This window comes from Eleginops maclovinus, chromosome 10 (genome assembly GCF_036324505.1).
Source record: "Eleginops maclovinus isolate JMC-PN-2008 ecotype Puerto Natales chromosome 10, JC_Emac_rtc_rv5, whole genome shotgun sequence".
In the NCBI taxonomy this organism is placed as follows: Eukaryota; Metazoa; Chordata; class Actinopteri; order Perciformes; family Eleginopidae; genus Eleginops; species Eleginops maclovinus.
In genome coordinates this window covers 12398547-12414679 of record NC_086358.1, presented here as the reverse complement: position 1 = coordinate 12414679, position 16133 = coordinate 12398547, and the positions used below count along the sequence as shown (strand labels likewise).

Sequence of the window (16133 nt, the reverse complement as noted above, 5' to 3'; positions counted from 1 at the left end):
GTCTTGCGAGGACCAGGGGTGTAGCTAGGTTTTCAAGTTTGGGTGGGCTTAGCCCAGAGGTGAGGTGGAGCTGTGTGCGTGCTAATGCGAGCACATTTTCGGGGCCTCTTTTTTTTAGGTGTTTTTTTATAGTGTTTTGTCTTCACGTTATACAGGTCCATGTTACCTGGCCTTAGCCATGTTGACGTGTTTTAGGAGTAGGGTGGACTTCATATCCTCTAGGGGGGTCCGGGAGCTTGCTCCCCCAGGCAGATTCTCTTTTACATTTTAAAGTGAATTGCATGCATCTGGTGCATTTTGAGAGCTAAATTAAGATGATAGATCTAATAGAACTTGGTGGTCTTGGTAAGGGGAGGGGGCACAACTCTCAACACTAATATGAAACATGTATCAATCAATCAAGTATTAAAAATACCATAACCAATGACAGTAAGGTGAAATATTTTAATTTTGAAAACTTTATTCTTCAAAAAGGAGCATGAGACGTGAATGCCCTTTTTTTTCCTTCTTCTTTTTTTAATCTCAAAATGTTCATTTGGGTGGGCTTTAAGTAGCTACGCCACTGGCGAGGACATGCATGTTTTGTTAGTTATGGTTTCCAAAGGCATCAATTTCCTTTAAATGTTTAACATGGAACTAACATGGATGCAAAGACATTGTGTGCTACTCTTTTGTTATAATACAATCATTTGATACAACTGGATGCTCTTTAAACAGTCGCGAAATGGACTTTAGGATGTGATTGTTATGCTGTTTCCAAGGTCAAAAATTAATTTCCAAGAGTTGAACATTCATTCAAAAAGGTAATTTTGAGTATCTGAACACCAATCAGTGGTTAATGTACACGTAAAAACCAAAGCTTCTTCTTGCTCCACCCTGGTCCTCCTCCCACCTTCTTTCCATCTCAATGATCTGCCTTTTTTTTCAATTCTCACGTCAGCAAACCTCAACAGAGACACAGGCATCCAAGAACTGTGGGGTCGGAGGTGCAGCATAAATGACAGAGTTGCTTTTCTCTCTTTCAAACACACATTCACTATCAAGCACTCCCCCTCTCAGTCTCCCGACACACACATTTTCTCACACTTGCACACACAGCTGCTGCACAGCTGTCTGAACCATGAGGAGAAAGCCAGCAATTTGGTCGCCCACGTCTTCGATATGTATCTCTGACAAAAACACACACAAACACAATGTCTGGCTCCTTCAAATTACCCACAAACACATACTGTAAGAAGGTTTATACACTGATAAAACAACCACAGGAGTTTTCCTTCTCTCATTTAGAGGTTTTTAAAAAACAAAAGTATAAAAACAACAAAACTATTAAAAAGTCAAATTGAACCTTTAAACTTCAATCTATTATGAAACTGTCTTACATTTTGAGAAATTAGCTTATTTATAGAGGTGGGACCAAGCCATAGTTTTGCAAGTTCCAAGGAAGTCTTATGGCTTTGCACTCAGGTTCCAGTCAATACTGGGCAATCCTCGAGTCACAATACAGAATCTGAATCAGAAATGTATTTCTGAAATGTATTTCTGATTCAGCGTTAATATAATCCACATTGAGAATTGTACTTTTGTTACAGTAAAAATGCATAGCAGGTAAAAAAAAAAAGGCAACAACAACACAGAATAAGCTAACATGGTTAATATGTAGAAGAAAAACACACGTGTTATACTAACATAAAAATAAAGACAAATAAGTAGGTAAGTACATATCCACAAACATGATGAGCAGCAACTTCAGAACCTAGTTACATATCTAATCTGAGGTGTTGAGACATTATAAGAAAGTAAAAAAATGTTGGTACATTTATTACAATGGTGGTTTTCACACCAAGGTGATTATTGCACGGTATATAAAAACGTGTGGTATCGCACATTGCCATTTTATTGCATAAGATCTCATCAGTCAGTATTGTGTGGGGGTCTACCAGGGGCTGTGGTGGATTGTACAGTCTGACCACTGCAGGAAGGAAGGACCTGCGGTATCTCTCCGTGAGACACCGCCGTTGCAGCAGCCTGTCACTGAAGGAGCTGCACAGTGAAAACAGGGTGTCCTGGAGGGGGTGGGACACATTGTCCAGCAGGGAGGACAGCTTGGCTGCCATACTCCTGTCTCCCACCACCTCCACAGTGTCCAGAGGACTCCCCAGGACAGACCTGGCCTTCTTAACCAGTCTGTTCAGTCTCTTCCTGTCAGCAGCCGAGAAGCTGCAGTCCCAGCAGACCACACCATAGAAGGTCTGCAGGAGGGCCCCCTGCACCCCAAAACACCTCAGTCTCCTCAGCAGATACAGTCTGCTCTGTCCCCTCTTGTACATAGCCGAACAGAACACCCAGGTATTTGTAACTATTTGTACAATTTTACATACCTCACCATCTGTCAATTACACACCTTTTTCTATGTTTACCGCTTTGTTGTTGTTGTTGTTGTTGTTGAGCAAACAATTTCAAGTAATGTCAAGTGGACTTACTGGGAATAAGTACTGTCAGTTGATACAGAAAATTCATTTCAAATAACACATTTTAATCAGTTTATTTTTAGTAAAAATAAAAGTACAATCATCCAGCAGAAAGTGAAACGTTTTCCAAAATATCAAACCATTCTTTTACATTTGTTTCTGTATCTTAATGTATCTTACAGCGTGTCATACTTTCCCACAATGCTTTGTGAGGATTGAATGTAACATAAAGAGGCAGAAATGAGGAACAATCCCGTCAGCTACATTCTGTCTGTGTGAGAGGAGAGGAAGACCGGACAATGAGGATCTTTGTGAAGAAGAAAAAGAAGAGGGTGTTTGCAGGTCTCTGGGTCTCTGAGACAATGTTACACAAAATAAAACACACAGCATACTGTTCCAACAGCAGGAACAGAATGAGAGAGAAGCAGCACCTCCACATGTCTTTTAAGCAATTATTTATGACCTGAATGTGACTGGGAGTTCATTAAAGCCTGTAAGTCTCAACTTCTTTAAACACGCTGTCTCTACAGTTATATTTTTTGTCTTTGGAGGTGGTTTAGGTTCATGCATTGCATACAGTTTTCAGTTTGCATGGAGGAGATAAAACAAGCTTCTGGTGATCAGCCCCAGGCCATGAGGCACTCACACATCAAGGTGAAAACAGCACCACCTGCCTGACACTCCTGTCTGTTAGAACAAACCACATTTCATATTATATTTAATATACGGCAGCCTGTTTCCATTTACTAAAGGCTGTAGGAACAATCCCTGATTCACACAAGGAACCAGCTATCTTTTAATAGTCAGTGGAAGAATGTAAGAAAGTGAATTTACTCAAGTAGCCACACGTTAAAGGAACTGTAATTGAGAAAATCCTTTTTCTACTAGTAAATACTTCTACTGCACCACATTTTGTTACTGCACTGTATTTATTTTTGCCTTTATCAGGTGGTTTTATCTGAAAGAAGAACGTAAACTGCACAATATATTGAGTTAGAAAGTACTTTAGGAACAGTTACATTTTAAGCATGAGTTCCAAGAGAAAAAGGAAGAAGCTAGAGAAAGGTAAAAAAAAGAAGCAGAACTTGGGTCGTTAACAGTTGTTTTTACCACCCTTTAGTAAAATATGTATACCCAACTGTAGGTGAATACACATCATTTATATGGGGAAGTGTTGAAATTGCCTAAAATGTGCTTTATACCTTTTGTGAGGCAGAAGTAGGTTTATTATGTTTCTTAGCTTTTGACCATAATCTAAAACCTTTATTAGATTGTGTAATAATGTTGATTGTTTTTTCCCCCCGAGATATTTCTGTCTTTAAGTTGTTCATATGTGGGAGTATGTTACCCTTTCATTTTTCCCTTCTGTGACAAAGTATTTTGACATTTATTTTTAATCTCTCATTTTAAAATCAATTGTCTTTCTTTGCAAGTAATACTTGATGAATACATAAGTAACATTGATCCCATCTTCTAAATATTTAGAATATAATGCTATATCACTCACTTTATTTAAATAATTCATTCAATGCTCTCTGTAATCCAGTGCCCTCGGTACCGTCTCACACAGAGGCTTCATGCTGTCATGAACAGCTGACTCCACCTGCTGCTGGTGTGTGACCTCTCGAGCCTCTGAGTCACTAAAGTATGTTGGTGAGAGAAGTAATTCAATTAATGGAAGCTCAACGACTCCAGTATTTCTTATCCTTTTTATTCACATACAGTACCTTCAATTCTGGACAGGTTACATTCAAGAATATCAAAAGGAAATGCCAAAAAGAGTGAATTCCCTCACAAACCCTATAAGCACAAAGAAATGAATTGGGACGTACAGTATTTATACCTCTGTTAAAAATCTGCATGTATTAGATATGCAAATATTATAGACTACAGGGCGGTAAAATATACTCTATAACATGTGTATAACGTAACACGTGACCACAGGGCCAAGATATTTACACCTGATCCAAAAGCGTTCTTTCTCTAAACTCAACTTTTATAATATTTTTACATATTAACATGTACAATATTATTGTTTATAGGGGAGAGCTGGAATCATTTCTCCCACATCCTTTAAAACCACACACACAGTTGTTGTTTGAAAGCACTCTACTTCACCATAAATAAAACAATTACAAAAATATACCTCACTTCAAACAGAGCCATAGCAGGAAAGAAGCTTACAGCCCTCTTGGAATGATAAAAAAAACCAAAACAGTTTTCAACCAGTAAGAATAAGATGGAGATGGAGATAGGAGGAGGAGGGAAAGGGGACTGGGGGCTGGTTTCCAGGACAGTGTGTGAAAGAGTTTAAAGGACAGGCTGCAATTCCAATGAAAGACCGCAGTTTAATGGGAATGTTTGAGGTTGTGATGGGCGGCGGATGGTGATGCGGGTAGTCGGGGTGGAGGAGGTTGATTTTCTGGCATGTGTTCCTTTTAAAGTCAAAACACCCTCCTCTTTGTAGTGTAGGAAGATGTTCTGAGATTAGTAAACATCAGCAATTTGGGAATGCAGGGGGTTAAAATCTCCAGGTCCATGTTGGTTTAGTAGTGTGTTTACATTCACAGATATATCCATCGTACTAAGGCTCAGGAGGGTGCAGTGTGTGTCAGTGTATGCGTAGCTGCTGCTGCTGCTGTTCTTCTCGAAGGGGCAGAAGACTAGAAGCAAAGCTATTTTTTCTTTGAGTTGACGCTCTTGCACACCCAATTCATGCCCTCCTGAAAGTGAATTTAAGAAACAATTATTAAAAAAAAGGCACATAAAAACAAATGCAAACAAGGAACCCTTAGCTCTAGAGCTGTACCGTTTTTACTTTATCCTTTACCACAGTGGATACCAATAGTTTACAAAATCAGTAACACAAATAATAATAAATAAAAAGAGAGAAGAGGAATAAGAAAAGAAGCTTTCTATTGATGAATTGTGAATGACACTATAAATTCCTATACTATAAATCTTATTCTACATCATAATCACCATAAAATGTTTTTGAAATGTCCTCGTGCAAAACCCCCAATTTCAATGAAATAACTAATAGGATTAAAGAAATACGTCTTTTTTTTAATCAACTTTCTTTTATGACTGTAGCTTGTCAGTGTGTGCCTCCTTGACCTTTGAATTTACAACGCTCTGGAGGTAATCTTATTATCTAATTCTGCACATTTTGTAATAATATTGATCTTTATCTGAAACTGTCTACAACCAGTAGCTTTAAACACAATGAACAGATAACAAAACGGTCCACCTTTTTAAACAACATAATATCAAACAATATTCGGTACAGGAATATGCAGCCTGTCCTCTCACCTGAATGCCCTCCCCAGTGAGGGCCGAGCAGGACTGGATCTGCCACATGCGATCCCGGATGGTGTGCAGATTCAGACCCTCTGCGATCTCCGAGGCCGGGGCGGCTGTCAGCAGGTCCTGCTTGTTTGCAAAGATCAGCACTGGAACGCCACTCAACTTCTCTTCATCCAACAACTCAGCCAGCTCCTGCAAAAACACACAAACGTCTGTCAGGTACACATAAACATACACCCATTTTTGTCCTAGAAAAGGATTCCAGGGGTTCTGAATATTTAAACACAGAGCTGAAGTTCTGAGACTTAGGGAGCTAATATGCAATCGGTCCGACCACGTACCTGACCTGTCTCCTCAAATCTCTTTCTGTCAGCGCTGTCAATGACATAAATCTGAAACAAAACGTTTTCCTTATTAGCACATACAGCAGGTCCTCAGTGCGATAAACTGTGACACGGGCAAACAAATCATAATCATGATGTTAATTTTGATTATAAAACTAACATAAAAAAAGCCAATTTGATGTGTTGGTGCATCATGCGTCACTCACCAGCACATCTGTATTTTCAAAGTAGTTTCTCCAGTATGGCCTGATCTTCCTCTGACCCCCAATGTCCCAAACATTGAGTTTAAAACCCTGAGACTGGACGCTCTTAATGTTAAATCCCTGGAGACAAAACAAAACATAAAGCTTAAGGTTAGAAACACATAAAATCATCCATCCCTGTTGTTTTAGGTCTGTTTGCTCCCATTACATGTGCTGCAACTTCCCCCCATACCTGTGTGGGGGTGATGTGGCTGATGTCCTCAGATGCCAGCTGTTTGAGCAGGGTGGTCTTCCCGCCGTTGTCCAGACCCAGCAGAAGTATCCTCACCTCCTGGTCTGGTGTGCTCTTTAGCTTACGCAGAATAGACAGCAATCCCTGCGATAAAGCAATGAAAAAGATCTTTACAAAATGGATCATACAATTCAAACAACATTTGGTACCCATAGAGACAAACAAAATACATAGATAATTAAAGGAAATAGGGCATCTTGTAATAACTCTTTACTATGCCTTTTTCTTAATACATTATCACTTATGGCAATTTTAAAACATTTGTAAATGCAGTGTTCTGTGTAATTCAGTTTTGCATCTTCAACTATGATTCATTATGTAATACCATTTTGGTCAAATAGGCAAAAGATAATGTTTTTGATTCTAACAAACCAAACAAGTCACAACAAAAGATATTGCTATGAAAACCCACGCAGATTAATATAGCTATTGCCATCAATGTGAACTTTTGTCTAAAGAGTTCTTCTCTTAAAAGTGTATTTTGTAAAATGAAGTTTTGCTTTTTGAGGTAAATTTAAGTGAATGCGTAGTTTTCTTCTTTTTTTTTTAAAGCTCGTAGATCCGCATCTCTTCCCTCCATCCGCAGGATTCCCCATTTACAGGCCGTGCAAATGCATTTCTATCCCCACTGTGGCTTTTGAAGATGAGCAAACATCTCACGGCACCAACACATAAAGACAACCACTGGTCCTTGATGGGAGAAGCTCTTCACATTGCCTTCATTGTTTTTCGGGCTTTGAGTGCTTGTTGTTATAGTGAAAGGCTGTTTAACGGCCAGCAAACATGAGCTAAGCGTAGCTAAATTGCTAAGCTAATCTCCCCTGATGACTGAACGAAGCAACAAGACAGCTTTGCAGTTTTATATTTTTCTTGGCAAATTGCGGACAGCGGCAGCTCTTAAATCTCAACTGTATTAAATTGAGCGCTTCTTAATTGAACTATGTTAAATAGTGTTGCTTTAGGCGGAGAATTAATAGGTAATTACAACGATAAATTGAACTCACCATCTTGTTGCCTTCTCTCCTGGAGACGCCGCCGAGGGTTACTAAGGGGAATGACGTCAGACGCAAAGTCACGCAGAACTCTGGCACAGCCCCCAAATATGGATGAGAAGTTTTGGTTAGCTGCCTGCTAACGGCTGAATGTTTCCAATGTACAGCAATAACTACTGCACATGTTTAATTGGATGAACGGCTCTTTTCAACAGACGTTAAAATAAGTTGATGTACACAAATGTGTCTTATTTCTATCCGAGAAGCAGAAGAAACCACATTGTCGGAGAGCTAATAAGCTACCTAGCTAATTAGCACAACAGTTTGGTTAGCCGTAAATTCGGGAGCTGCCCCTGTTCGTGATTGGACAAGGGCCTGCCACGTGTTTTTACTATGCCACACGAGCACATTTGATTACCTGACAGGTTGCGCTGTAGGGCTGTTAAGGGTGAGGAGAAATCTCCCAAAGGTATGTTTTCCATTTTTCTTGTCTCTCAAGAATACAGCCTGTGTGTCGATGCACACGTGTTCTTAGTTTATTGCTGCCTAGCTGCAGAAGTCAGCTGGCAACTCGAGTTATGAGGTTGCATCACTTTGAGTTCGGACTGACATGTTTTTACTCTTTCTTTTTAACTGCTTTGGTTGGTAGACTTCATACTACACCAAGCAATCTGTATACATCGAGATTATGTATTATTTTAATAGAACTACGTGAATAATTTAACATGTGTTATGCATACACAAGCCTGAAACAGCTGTGATCGTTGTGTTAGTTGTGATAGTTATGCAGATGCGTTCAGGTGCTCCTTGCTATGCTCCGGCCTGCAGATCAAGTTCCTCAAGATTCAGGTCAACTTAACGTATACCCTTGTCATGAAATGCAGCATGCACTGAGCCCTGTTTATGTCTTAACCATACCTTCCCCTACATGCAGGTCTGCAACATAATACTATTCTCATGATTAATTCATCTTCCTGTGTTTTGCTAAATGAGTTGTTTTCTCCAGAACGTGTCACAAATTAATAAAAAACTGTTTATGCAACTTCCAAAAGACAAATATTCAGGTATATTGGGCTGGTCTACAGCTCTGGGAAATTTCACTATATATAGATGGGTAAACAATTCATAAACACTTAGTGAACTGATAAAAATAACATGTAGTTGCAGGCCTCTTGTGTGCTTTATGTTCCTGTTATGTATGGACACGTTGACATGTGTCTCATGTTCAATGTTGCCTGCAAGGTTCTGCTTGCCTTGGTCCTACATACAACAAACAGCTGCCGAAACAATCCAGTTCCAGCCAGACTGAGCCTTCAAAGAACACAGATAAACCACATAAGGCAGGTTTCTCTTGTGAGATTTCACCGAATACCTGCATTTAATAATTTCTTATGTAATGATGGAGATGCACCGTGGGATAGTTTTAAGCTGAAGTCAGCAGGTTCTGGGTCCTCTGGTTGTGTATTAGAAGCATAATGCTGCCTCTGCAAAAACCAAAAATGAGAACCTGTGGAACCATTTACCAGGAGGTGGTCAATCATTGCTAGTGGAAGTTTGGCCCTTGAGAATTTTTTAGGGAGAAAAAAGAGTTTGTGTTTGTTCGAGGTTGGGTTTATCCCCAAGGGCACTTGCTGGCAATCCAAAAACTTAGGAGGGGAGTGCAAGAAAAAAATACACTTCAGTATGATACATACAGTATCTTAAAGAATATTTTCACGAGGTTGCTGAGGTTTAAGGCCAACATGAGTACCTTAGGGCTGCATGTAATAAATATCCTTACAGTTTGGTTTCTCAACGAAAAGTTAAGTCTAACAATGTTTAGTTTTTTTAAGAAAGGGGGGGGGGGGAAGTTGAGTCCTCTTTTCCTTGAAGGTGATTTTTTTTTCACTAACAGTCTAAAGACCTACAGATAGATTCAATATTCAAGGCTTTATTGTCATGTGCACAGTAACTACAGTGTAGATATGGCAATGAAACACTTAAGTCCCAGGCTCCTTAATGCATCGTGAATATAAGACATAAAACAAATAAAAACAACAAAAATAGTGAAAAATACTTCATTGGCTATCATAAGATAAAGAAAAGCTGCAAGTCGCCACATTTAAAAGGTTGCAACCAGCTAATGTTTGGCTTATTTTGCTCAATTTATTGATTCTTGACTTGTAGCCTTGTTGGAATGTGAGTTTAAAGGTAAAATAGCCTGTCCTCCTTGACCCACTGAGCAACTAAATCTGTTGATGTTACATCAGCTCAAACCAGGTCTGTCTGGATTGAAAACCAACATGAACCAGTTTTTGATCAACGGACAAGAGAAATGCATGTAATTAAGTCATTACCTATGTATCAGGGTATGTTCTACTATAGTTACAGCCAGTTCTATTGATCAGCATATTCAGATAATATATCATGACTGCCTTCTTTTTCTGCAGGTTTCGATTGCTGAGTAACGTCCTATAGAGTTAACGCAGGTCTTCCAAAGATTTGAACTTTTTCATGCATTGAGTCAGGCCTGCTTTTAAACCTTCAAGATGGCTTTGAGCTCATTTGACATTGACGCACCGCGATGGGACCAGTCTACGTTTATGGGCCGATTGAAACACTTCTTCAACATCACAGACTGGAGAACAGTGACCTTACCTGACTCGCGCCTAGATGATGCCAAAGCTTTAGTAGAAAGCTGCAGGTAAGAAGATAAACTGAATGTTATCTGTGGGAGATAAGATACCACTTTGTTATTCCAAAGGAAATGTTTCTGCACATGGCTATGTGTTGCAGAAACACATAGCCAAAAAGAACAACTGCAAAATAAAAAAATAAGTAATAGTAATGCATGTAAAGTGTATAGGAAGTAGTACTTACAACACTAGCTATTAGAATAACGATAAAAGTCAGATACATTTGGTAAAAGTAAATAAACAAATATTGGAGTAGATATTTAAAAGTTATGCTGCACAAAATAATGTAAAAGTCATATCACACAGACACTAATTGTTCATAATATGAACATCAACAGGCACATATTTAATTTTAATTCAGCAGTTTGATCAAATATACAATCTACACTACAAAGTATAATATGTGTCTGGCTTTCAGTCAGTCAGTGTCTTAATTTATGCTTATCTGATTTACTGTATCCAAAGCTACTTGGGTAAAAGATGTAGGCCTTTAGTTCCAAAACACCTCTAACTCCTATACAGATTTTTTATTAAATGAAATCATTTTAAATAAAGTGTAACATAGCCAACAATACTATAAATCAACTTTTAGTTGGATTTACCCTTTTGATATTTTGTCTCATTCCCTGCATGTTAACTGTCATCTGCGAGTTTCAACATGAAAAATGATATTCTCTGCATGCAGTTTATGGTATGAAAAAGTGTTGTTTTGTTCAATATATGTGTTTATGCTTCTTTGTAGGGCAGGATCTGTCCCCCCCGGCACCACAGAGGAGCAGCTCCACTACGCCAAGAAGCTGTACGACTCGGCCTTCCACCCGGACACCGGAGACCGCATGAACCTCATTGGCCGCATGTCCTTCCAGGTCCCTGGAGGCATGGCCATCACTGGCTTCATGCTGCAGTTCTACAGGTAACAGGACGAGCTGCATTTCACTGCGCTGCAATAGTTTAACAGAGGAAAGATTTAGAGGTTTCATAACCGTGTGTTTTCTAGGACAGTTCCTGCTGTGGTGTTCTGGCAGTGGGTGAATCAGTCCTTCAACGCTCTGGTCAACTACACAAACCGTAATGCTGCCTCCCCCATCACTCCCAAGTAAGAATTAATCGTAAGCTTTTAAATGTTTTAAACCATAACCCTGCTGTGATGTATTTTCTCTAATCTTACTTGGTTGGACTTAGATACAACACCTATCTGAATGTAACACTGTCACATTCACCTAAAGGCAACAGCAGCACAATCAGACAATAAATGCGTCTATTGTTGGCTCCCAAGGAAATAAGGGAGTGAAAGATGCGAGCGGGTCATCATTTCCCGCTTTTTAGTTGGCTACTTACTAAAGAAATAAGTGAGTTGATAGAAAAACTTGATTTTTAAAATGATTATTGTTTAGTTTAAAACCAAAAAGGTTAGCTTGCTGTATATAGATCCCAACTGCACAAATAACACACCATGGAATGTCAAGTCACTTCTATTGCTCTAGTTGCTATGGTTCACCAATCAGAATTAACAATTATATCAACTTTGCAATAACGTTAGTTAAGTTATTGATGAGATTCTTTTCATATCTCATAAGTGTAAACGAACCAGCAATTTATACATTTCTGGAACAATGTAACCATTACAATTCCCAATTACCCATTGTGTTATTTTTTTAAAAGTGTTCAACTCTCTGCAGTACTGAATGACAGGAAGCCATCACTCTAACACACTGATGAAAATATTTGTATTGTCTCTCTCAGGCAGATTGGAGTAGCCTACTTCACAGCAACCAGCACAGCGTTAGCAACAGCAGTCGGACTCAACCTTTACACAAAGGTACCAACACACACAGACAGTTATCCATACACCACTGAGACTGTTGACTGTTCCTGTTCAAGGTTAACTTTATGTTTCTCAAGAAACTTGTAAAACTATTTGTACTTGATTTATCACCCATATTATCTGGATAAGTAAAACAATGAATCAGTCAGACATGGCTCCTTCCTCATGTTAGCTACAGGGAGATGCACTTCTGAAACAATGGATTATCTTTACGGAATAACTGAATATTTACGCTGTTTGTGCCTTTTGTAATGCACTGTAACAATGTGCATATTCCATTTTATGTTGGGATTATTTGAGATGTCCTTCATTAGGCAAAATAAAGGTGTTCCCACTAAGGGAACTCTCCTCATTTGCATTAATGGGGACAAAGTTTGCTTCATGATTTCCCAAATTGTTGTTCTGACAGTCATCACCGTGGCATAGCTGAATTTCCCATGTTAAAATAGAAGTTTAAAAATGTGTTCTCCTCTAGATCTGTATACATAAAATAATAGATGTTCTACTCTGAGACCCTTGATAAATACTGTATGGGCCCAGACCACAGCAAAAGGATTGCCACACAGATAAAATGTACAAGGAAACACACAAGCATCAGATACGTTTAATTACTATGGGAAAGCTATTCATCACTTTTTTTTCTGTTAATACGTCTTTGAAATCTCTTGATAGTCTTTACTTTCTGTTTATCTTCATCTCTGACTGTGTTTCAGTGCTATTGGTAACATAAAAAGCGGAATGATCGTGAAATATATTTTTTCTCTTCACTTTCTCCTGCAGAAAGCTCCTCCCCTCGTGGCTCGCTGGGTTCCCTTTGCCGCAGTGGCTTCGGCCAACTGTGTGAACATTCCTATGATGAGGCAACAGTAAGTCCTGCTGTGTTACTGCTTCATCTTTTTTTTTAAATCATGCAGAGGCATTGTTGTAGTGTTTTGTCCGAATGTTATTGGTGAGATGTGCTGAAACCAAATACTTTTCTTGGATCAGAAAGTCTGAGAAGCTTTGTCACATTTCTGTGCTAGAACCTAAAAGGTCAACTTGTTCCATGCAGAGTAGGTTTTTGTTTCAGAATGTATTCAGACTGCTATCATGTTTGTGGAGACTAAATTATAATATAACATCTAGAAGTAATAAAATACTGTTAAATGTCAAAATAGATTTGTTTTTGCGGTCGGCTTGTCCGTTACCTTGGGCTACAACTTTGTTGTACGACCCTGTGTAGAATAACAACACATTAACCCTGAACCTTGAATAAATTACCTTGAAATGTAAACAGATGTTTATCGTTTTCCTGCTGACTGAAAGCGCCGTTATGAAATGTTGTTTTATAAACTTTCTGCTGCATGCTTCCAGTACTTAGCCTTGTGAAGATTTGACTGATGCTCCTTTTACTTTAATGTTATATTTTCTGTTGAAAATTTCTGTCTTATAGTTTGGTTTCAAACATTCAAGGTTCTCCCTGAAGTGAAGACAAAATTACTTAACAGATTGTTTACAACTAGCATAGATGGTGGATTGAGTACAACATCTTCTCTGCTTTGCTTTCAGGGAAATTCTGAATGGCATTGCTGTCACAGATGAAAATGGCAACAATCTGGGTCACTCTAAGGTCAGCACTCTGGACGCACTCTAAGACACTTAATGAATCAAATAAATGAAGAGCTTTTTGTTCTTTATTTTTTCTATAAATAAACTCCTCGTGAAGTGTCTTTGATTCTTGTTCCATGTCCCTGCAGAAAGCCGCAGTAAAAGGCATCACTCAGGTGGTCGTCTCTCGGATCACCATGGCTGCACCAGGAATGAGTACGCAAAGACCTCTCCTCTTAAAATGCTATAAATATTGTATTGGGTACTGCAAGTTAACCCTTTTTTCTTCTCTTCTGTCAGTTATCCTCCCCATCATCATGCAAAGGATGGAAAAATATAAGTTCATGCAGGTTAGACCTTTTTTATTTATATGTATTTAGACGTGTATGTGCTATATAGATATATTTGACTTTACTTAACCTTCAAACAGTACATTAATATACAGTATGAATCCAAGGCAAAGAGCTGCTTTTAATGGTGATTATTGACAACACATATTAAGAAATGACCTAGGAATTACTGTAGCAAAGACTATATTTGTTGCCTAGTCTATATAATAGTTGAGGGTTTGATCAAACCTCTGTCTGTCTTTTTACAGAGAATCACATATCTCCATGGACCAATTCAAGTGATGTTGGTGGGAGCATTGTAAGTAGAGAGGGGTTCAGGGTCATAGAAATTTAAAATCAGAGTTACTTTAGGTTTGATGAATTTCCACGACTTGGTTAATAATCGATTGGTACTGTTTTAACATGTCAAATATTACACTTATTTTCCCTCTTTCGTCTACAGTTTGGTCTTCATGGTGCCTGCCGCCTGCTCGCTGTTCCCTCAAAGATGGTAAAAAAGCATTTCTTTACCCTCACCTGCTGACACATGGAGCTTAAAAACTGCGTTGATTGAGGAGTCAGCTCCTAAAAAGTTCTCAGACTCGGATAAAGTAGATTTAGTTCCTTTTTTACCGACAAAATTGCTTTTTCTCCTACTCATGTTGTGTTTCACAAAGTCTCTAACAATTTAAGTCTGAAGCTTTCTGTATTAGGACATTGTGATCATGAACCAGTATCAGCTTGTTTAATCTAACATCACGTTTCTCTTCTTTTTCTTTTTCATTTTGCCCCCACTTTCCTAAAATCTCTGTCCGCCTGTCTGTATCAGCTCTATGGCCGTGTCGAAGCTGGAACCTGAGTTGAGAGACTCCATCGTGTCTCAATACGGAGAAGCTGTTAAACATGTGTACTTCAACAAAGGCCTCTGAGGGTTTGATTAGCATCATTAACTCGCTACAAATGAACGATTACATATGTGTTTATGTATTCATTTCCCAATTATTAGTAATATTGAAAGGCTCATATCCATAAATCATCACATTGGTGCTTATTGGTGGGATGTTTATGAAAAATCATGCCACCTATTAAACAGTTTCTTTATCTTTTGTTCAAATAATTTCTGTCTCTTACAATAAATAGATGCTAGGGGCACTGTTTACTTCTATCGAGAAACCAAATGATCTCCTCTCTGTCACATTAAAACTGTTAGTTTGTCCTTCATCTCTCAACTGTAGCTGTTGGTGTCTTGTGTCTCAATGTTTTCTTACAATCTGTGCCTTCTTCAAAGCTGTAGGAGCAACAACACTGCTGGATTTATTTGTTGTTTAAAACAATTTGGGCTGTACTATGAAACCACAAAAATACTTCTATGCATGGATTAAGACTCTGAAAATAAGTTTGGTGTGATAAAAGGGGAGGACACTGCCATCTTCTGACAGAATGGAGGTAGAGGTGTGACCTGTTTGCCTGATCATGTTGCTTTTTGTGCCACAATCCTCAGAATAAAATGTAATAAAACCCCACAATAATTTGAATTACAGCGCCCTGTGTGTTTTTATGTCAGCTCAACAAAACCCTGACACTATAGTGTAAGAATTAAGTGAAGTACAACGACGTATTCATTATAAATGAAATGCCACTTTTTGCAATAGGTATCTGTATTCATTGGATTTCAAACCGTTTAACCAAATCTCAAAACATCTGGATTACTTAAAAACTACAAAAATGTGAGTTCCACAAATAAAATTGAAAAAGTATTTCATTGCAAATTAAATGTATTATGTGGATCCAACATTTTATAGCATTGTTGTCATGAAAATATAAAATAATATAAATATAAAAGTGCCATATTTTAATGATGAAATAAAGTAATCTTTCACAATCTTAATATCTATATGGTAATTTACTTTTGGAATATAAATATATCCTGATTATATGTGATCCGTGAATACCGAAACCTGCTGATATATATTATTATGTACAGTATAATCTTATTCTGTTTTGATTATTTACAAATGTCTGATACAATTTTGAAGGGAAAACCTTTTTCGTGTACAAAACTCATAAGACACCAAATATTAGAGAAGTAGAAAGAATGGAGTAGAAGAAAAC

General features: G+C 38.3%; 2 protein-coding genes across 3 annotated transcripts; one reads left to right on the top strand and one right to left on the bottom strand.

Moving 5' to 3' along the window:
- Positions 1-4163: 4163 nt before the first annotated feature.
- Positions 4164-7938, bottom strand: arl3b (ADP ribosylation factor like GTPase 3b). Its single transcript, XM_063893375.1, has 6 exons — positions 7618-7938; positions 6554-6697; positions 6325-6441; positions 6116-6166; positions 5781-5966; positions 4164-5191 (listed from the first exon to the last, which is right to left on the bottom strand). Exons 1-6 carry the CDS (start codon positions 7618-7620, stop codon positions 5144-5146), a joined length of 549 nt encoding a protein of 182 aa, XP_063749445.1. The 5' UTR covers positions 7621-7938; the 3' UTR covers positions 4164-5143.
- Positions 7694-15556, top strand: sfxn2 (sideroflexin 2). 2 transcript variants are annotated; one of them, XM_063893373.1, is made up of 12 exons: positions 7694-8074; positions 10035-10288; positions 11023-11193; positions 11278-11376; positions 12024-12099; positions 12886-12971; positions 13654-13714; positions 13842-13908; positions 13993-14042; positions 14291-14340; positions 14485-14532; positions 14851-15556. In XM_063893373.1, the coding sequence occupies exons 2-12, from the start codon at positions 10134-10136 to the stop codon at positions 14948-14950; spliced, it is 963 nt and encodes a 320-aa protein (XP_063749443.1). In that variant the 5' UTR covers positions 7694-8074; positions 10035-10133; the 3' UTR covers positions 14951-15556. The 2 variants fall into 2 exon arrangements, with proteins under 2 accessions (XP_063749443.1, XP_063749444.1); XM_063893374.1 differs by lacking the exon at positions 7694-8074 and adding an exon at positions 9443-9925.
- Positions 15557-16133: the final 577 nt, after the last annotated feature.

What these genes read in the sequence shown, in the direction of transcription:
- sfxn2 (XM_063893373.1), top strand. Translation starts at nt 10,134, where the DNA reads ATGGCTTTGAGCTCATTTGACATTGACGCACCGCGATGGGACCAGTCT. An exon ending in GCCTCCCCCATCACTCCCAA is followed by an intron (nt 11,377 to 12,023) that starts GTAAGAATTAAT and finishes TGTCTCTCTCAG; the next exon opens with GCAGATTGGAGTAGCCTACT. An exon ending in GACTCAACCTTTACACAAAG is followed by an intron (nt 12,100 to 12,885) that starts GTACCAACACAC and finishes TTTCTCCTGCAG; the next exon opens with AAAGCTCCTCCCCTCGTGGC.
- arl3b (XM_063893375.1), bottom strand. An exon ending in TTGAAAATACAGATGTGCTG is followed by an intron (nt 6,167 to 6,324) that starts GTGAGTGACGCA and finishes GTTTTGTTTCAG; the next exon opens with ATTTATGTCATTGACAGCGC. An exon ending in TCACTGGGGAGGGCATTCAG is followed by an intron (nt 5,192 to 5,780) that starts GTGAGAGGACAG and finishes ATTCACTTTCAG; the next exon opens with GAGGGCATGAATTGGGTGTG.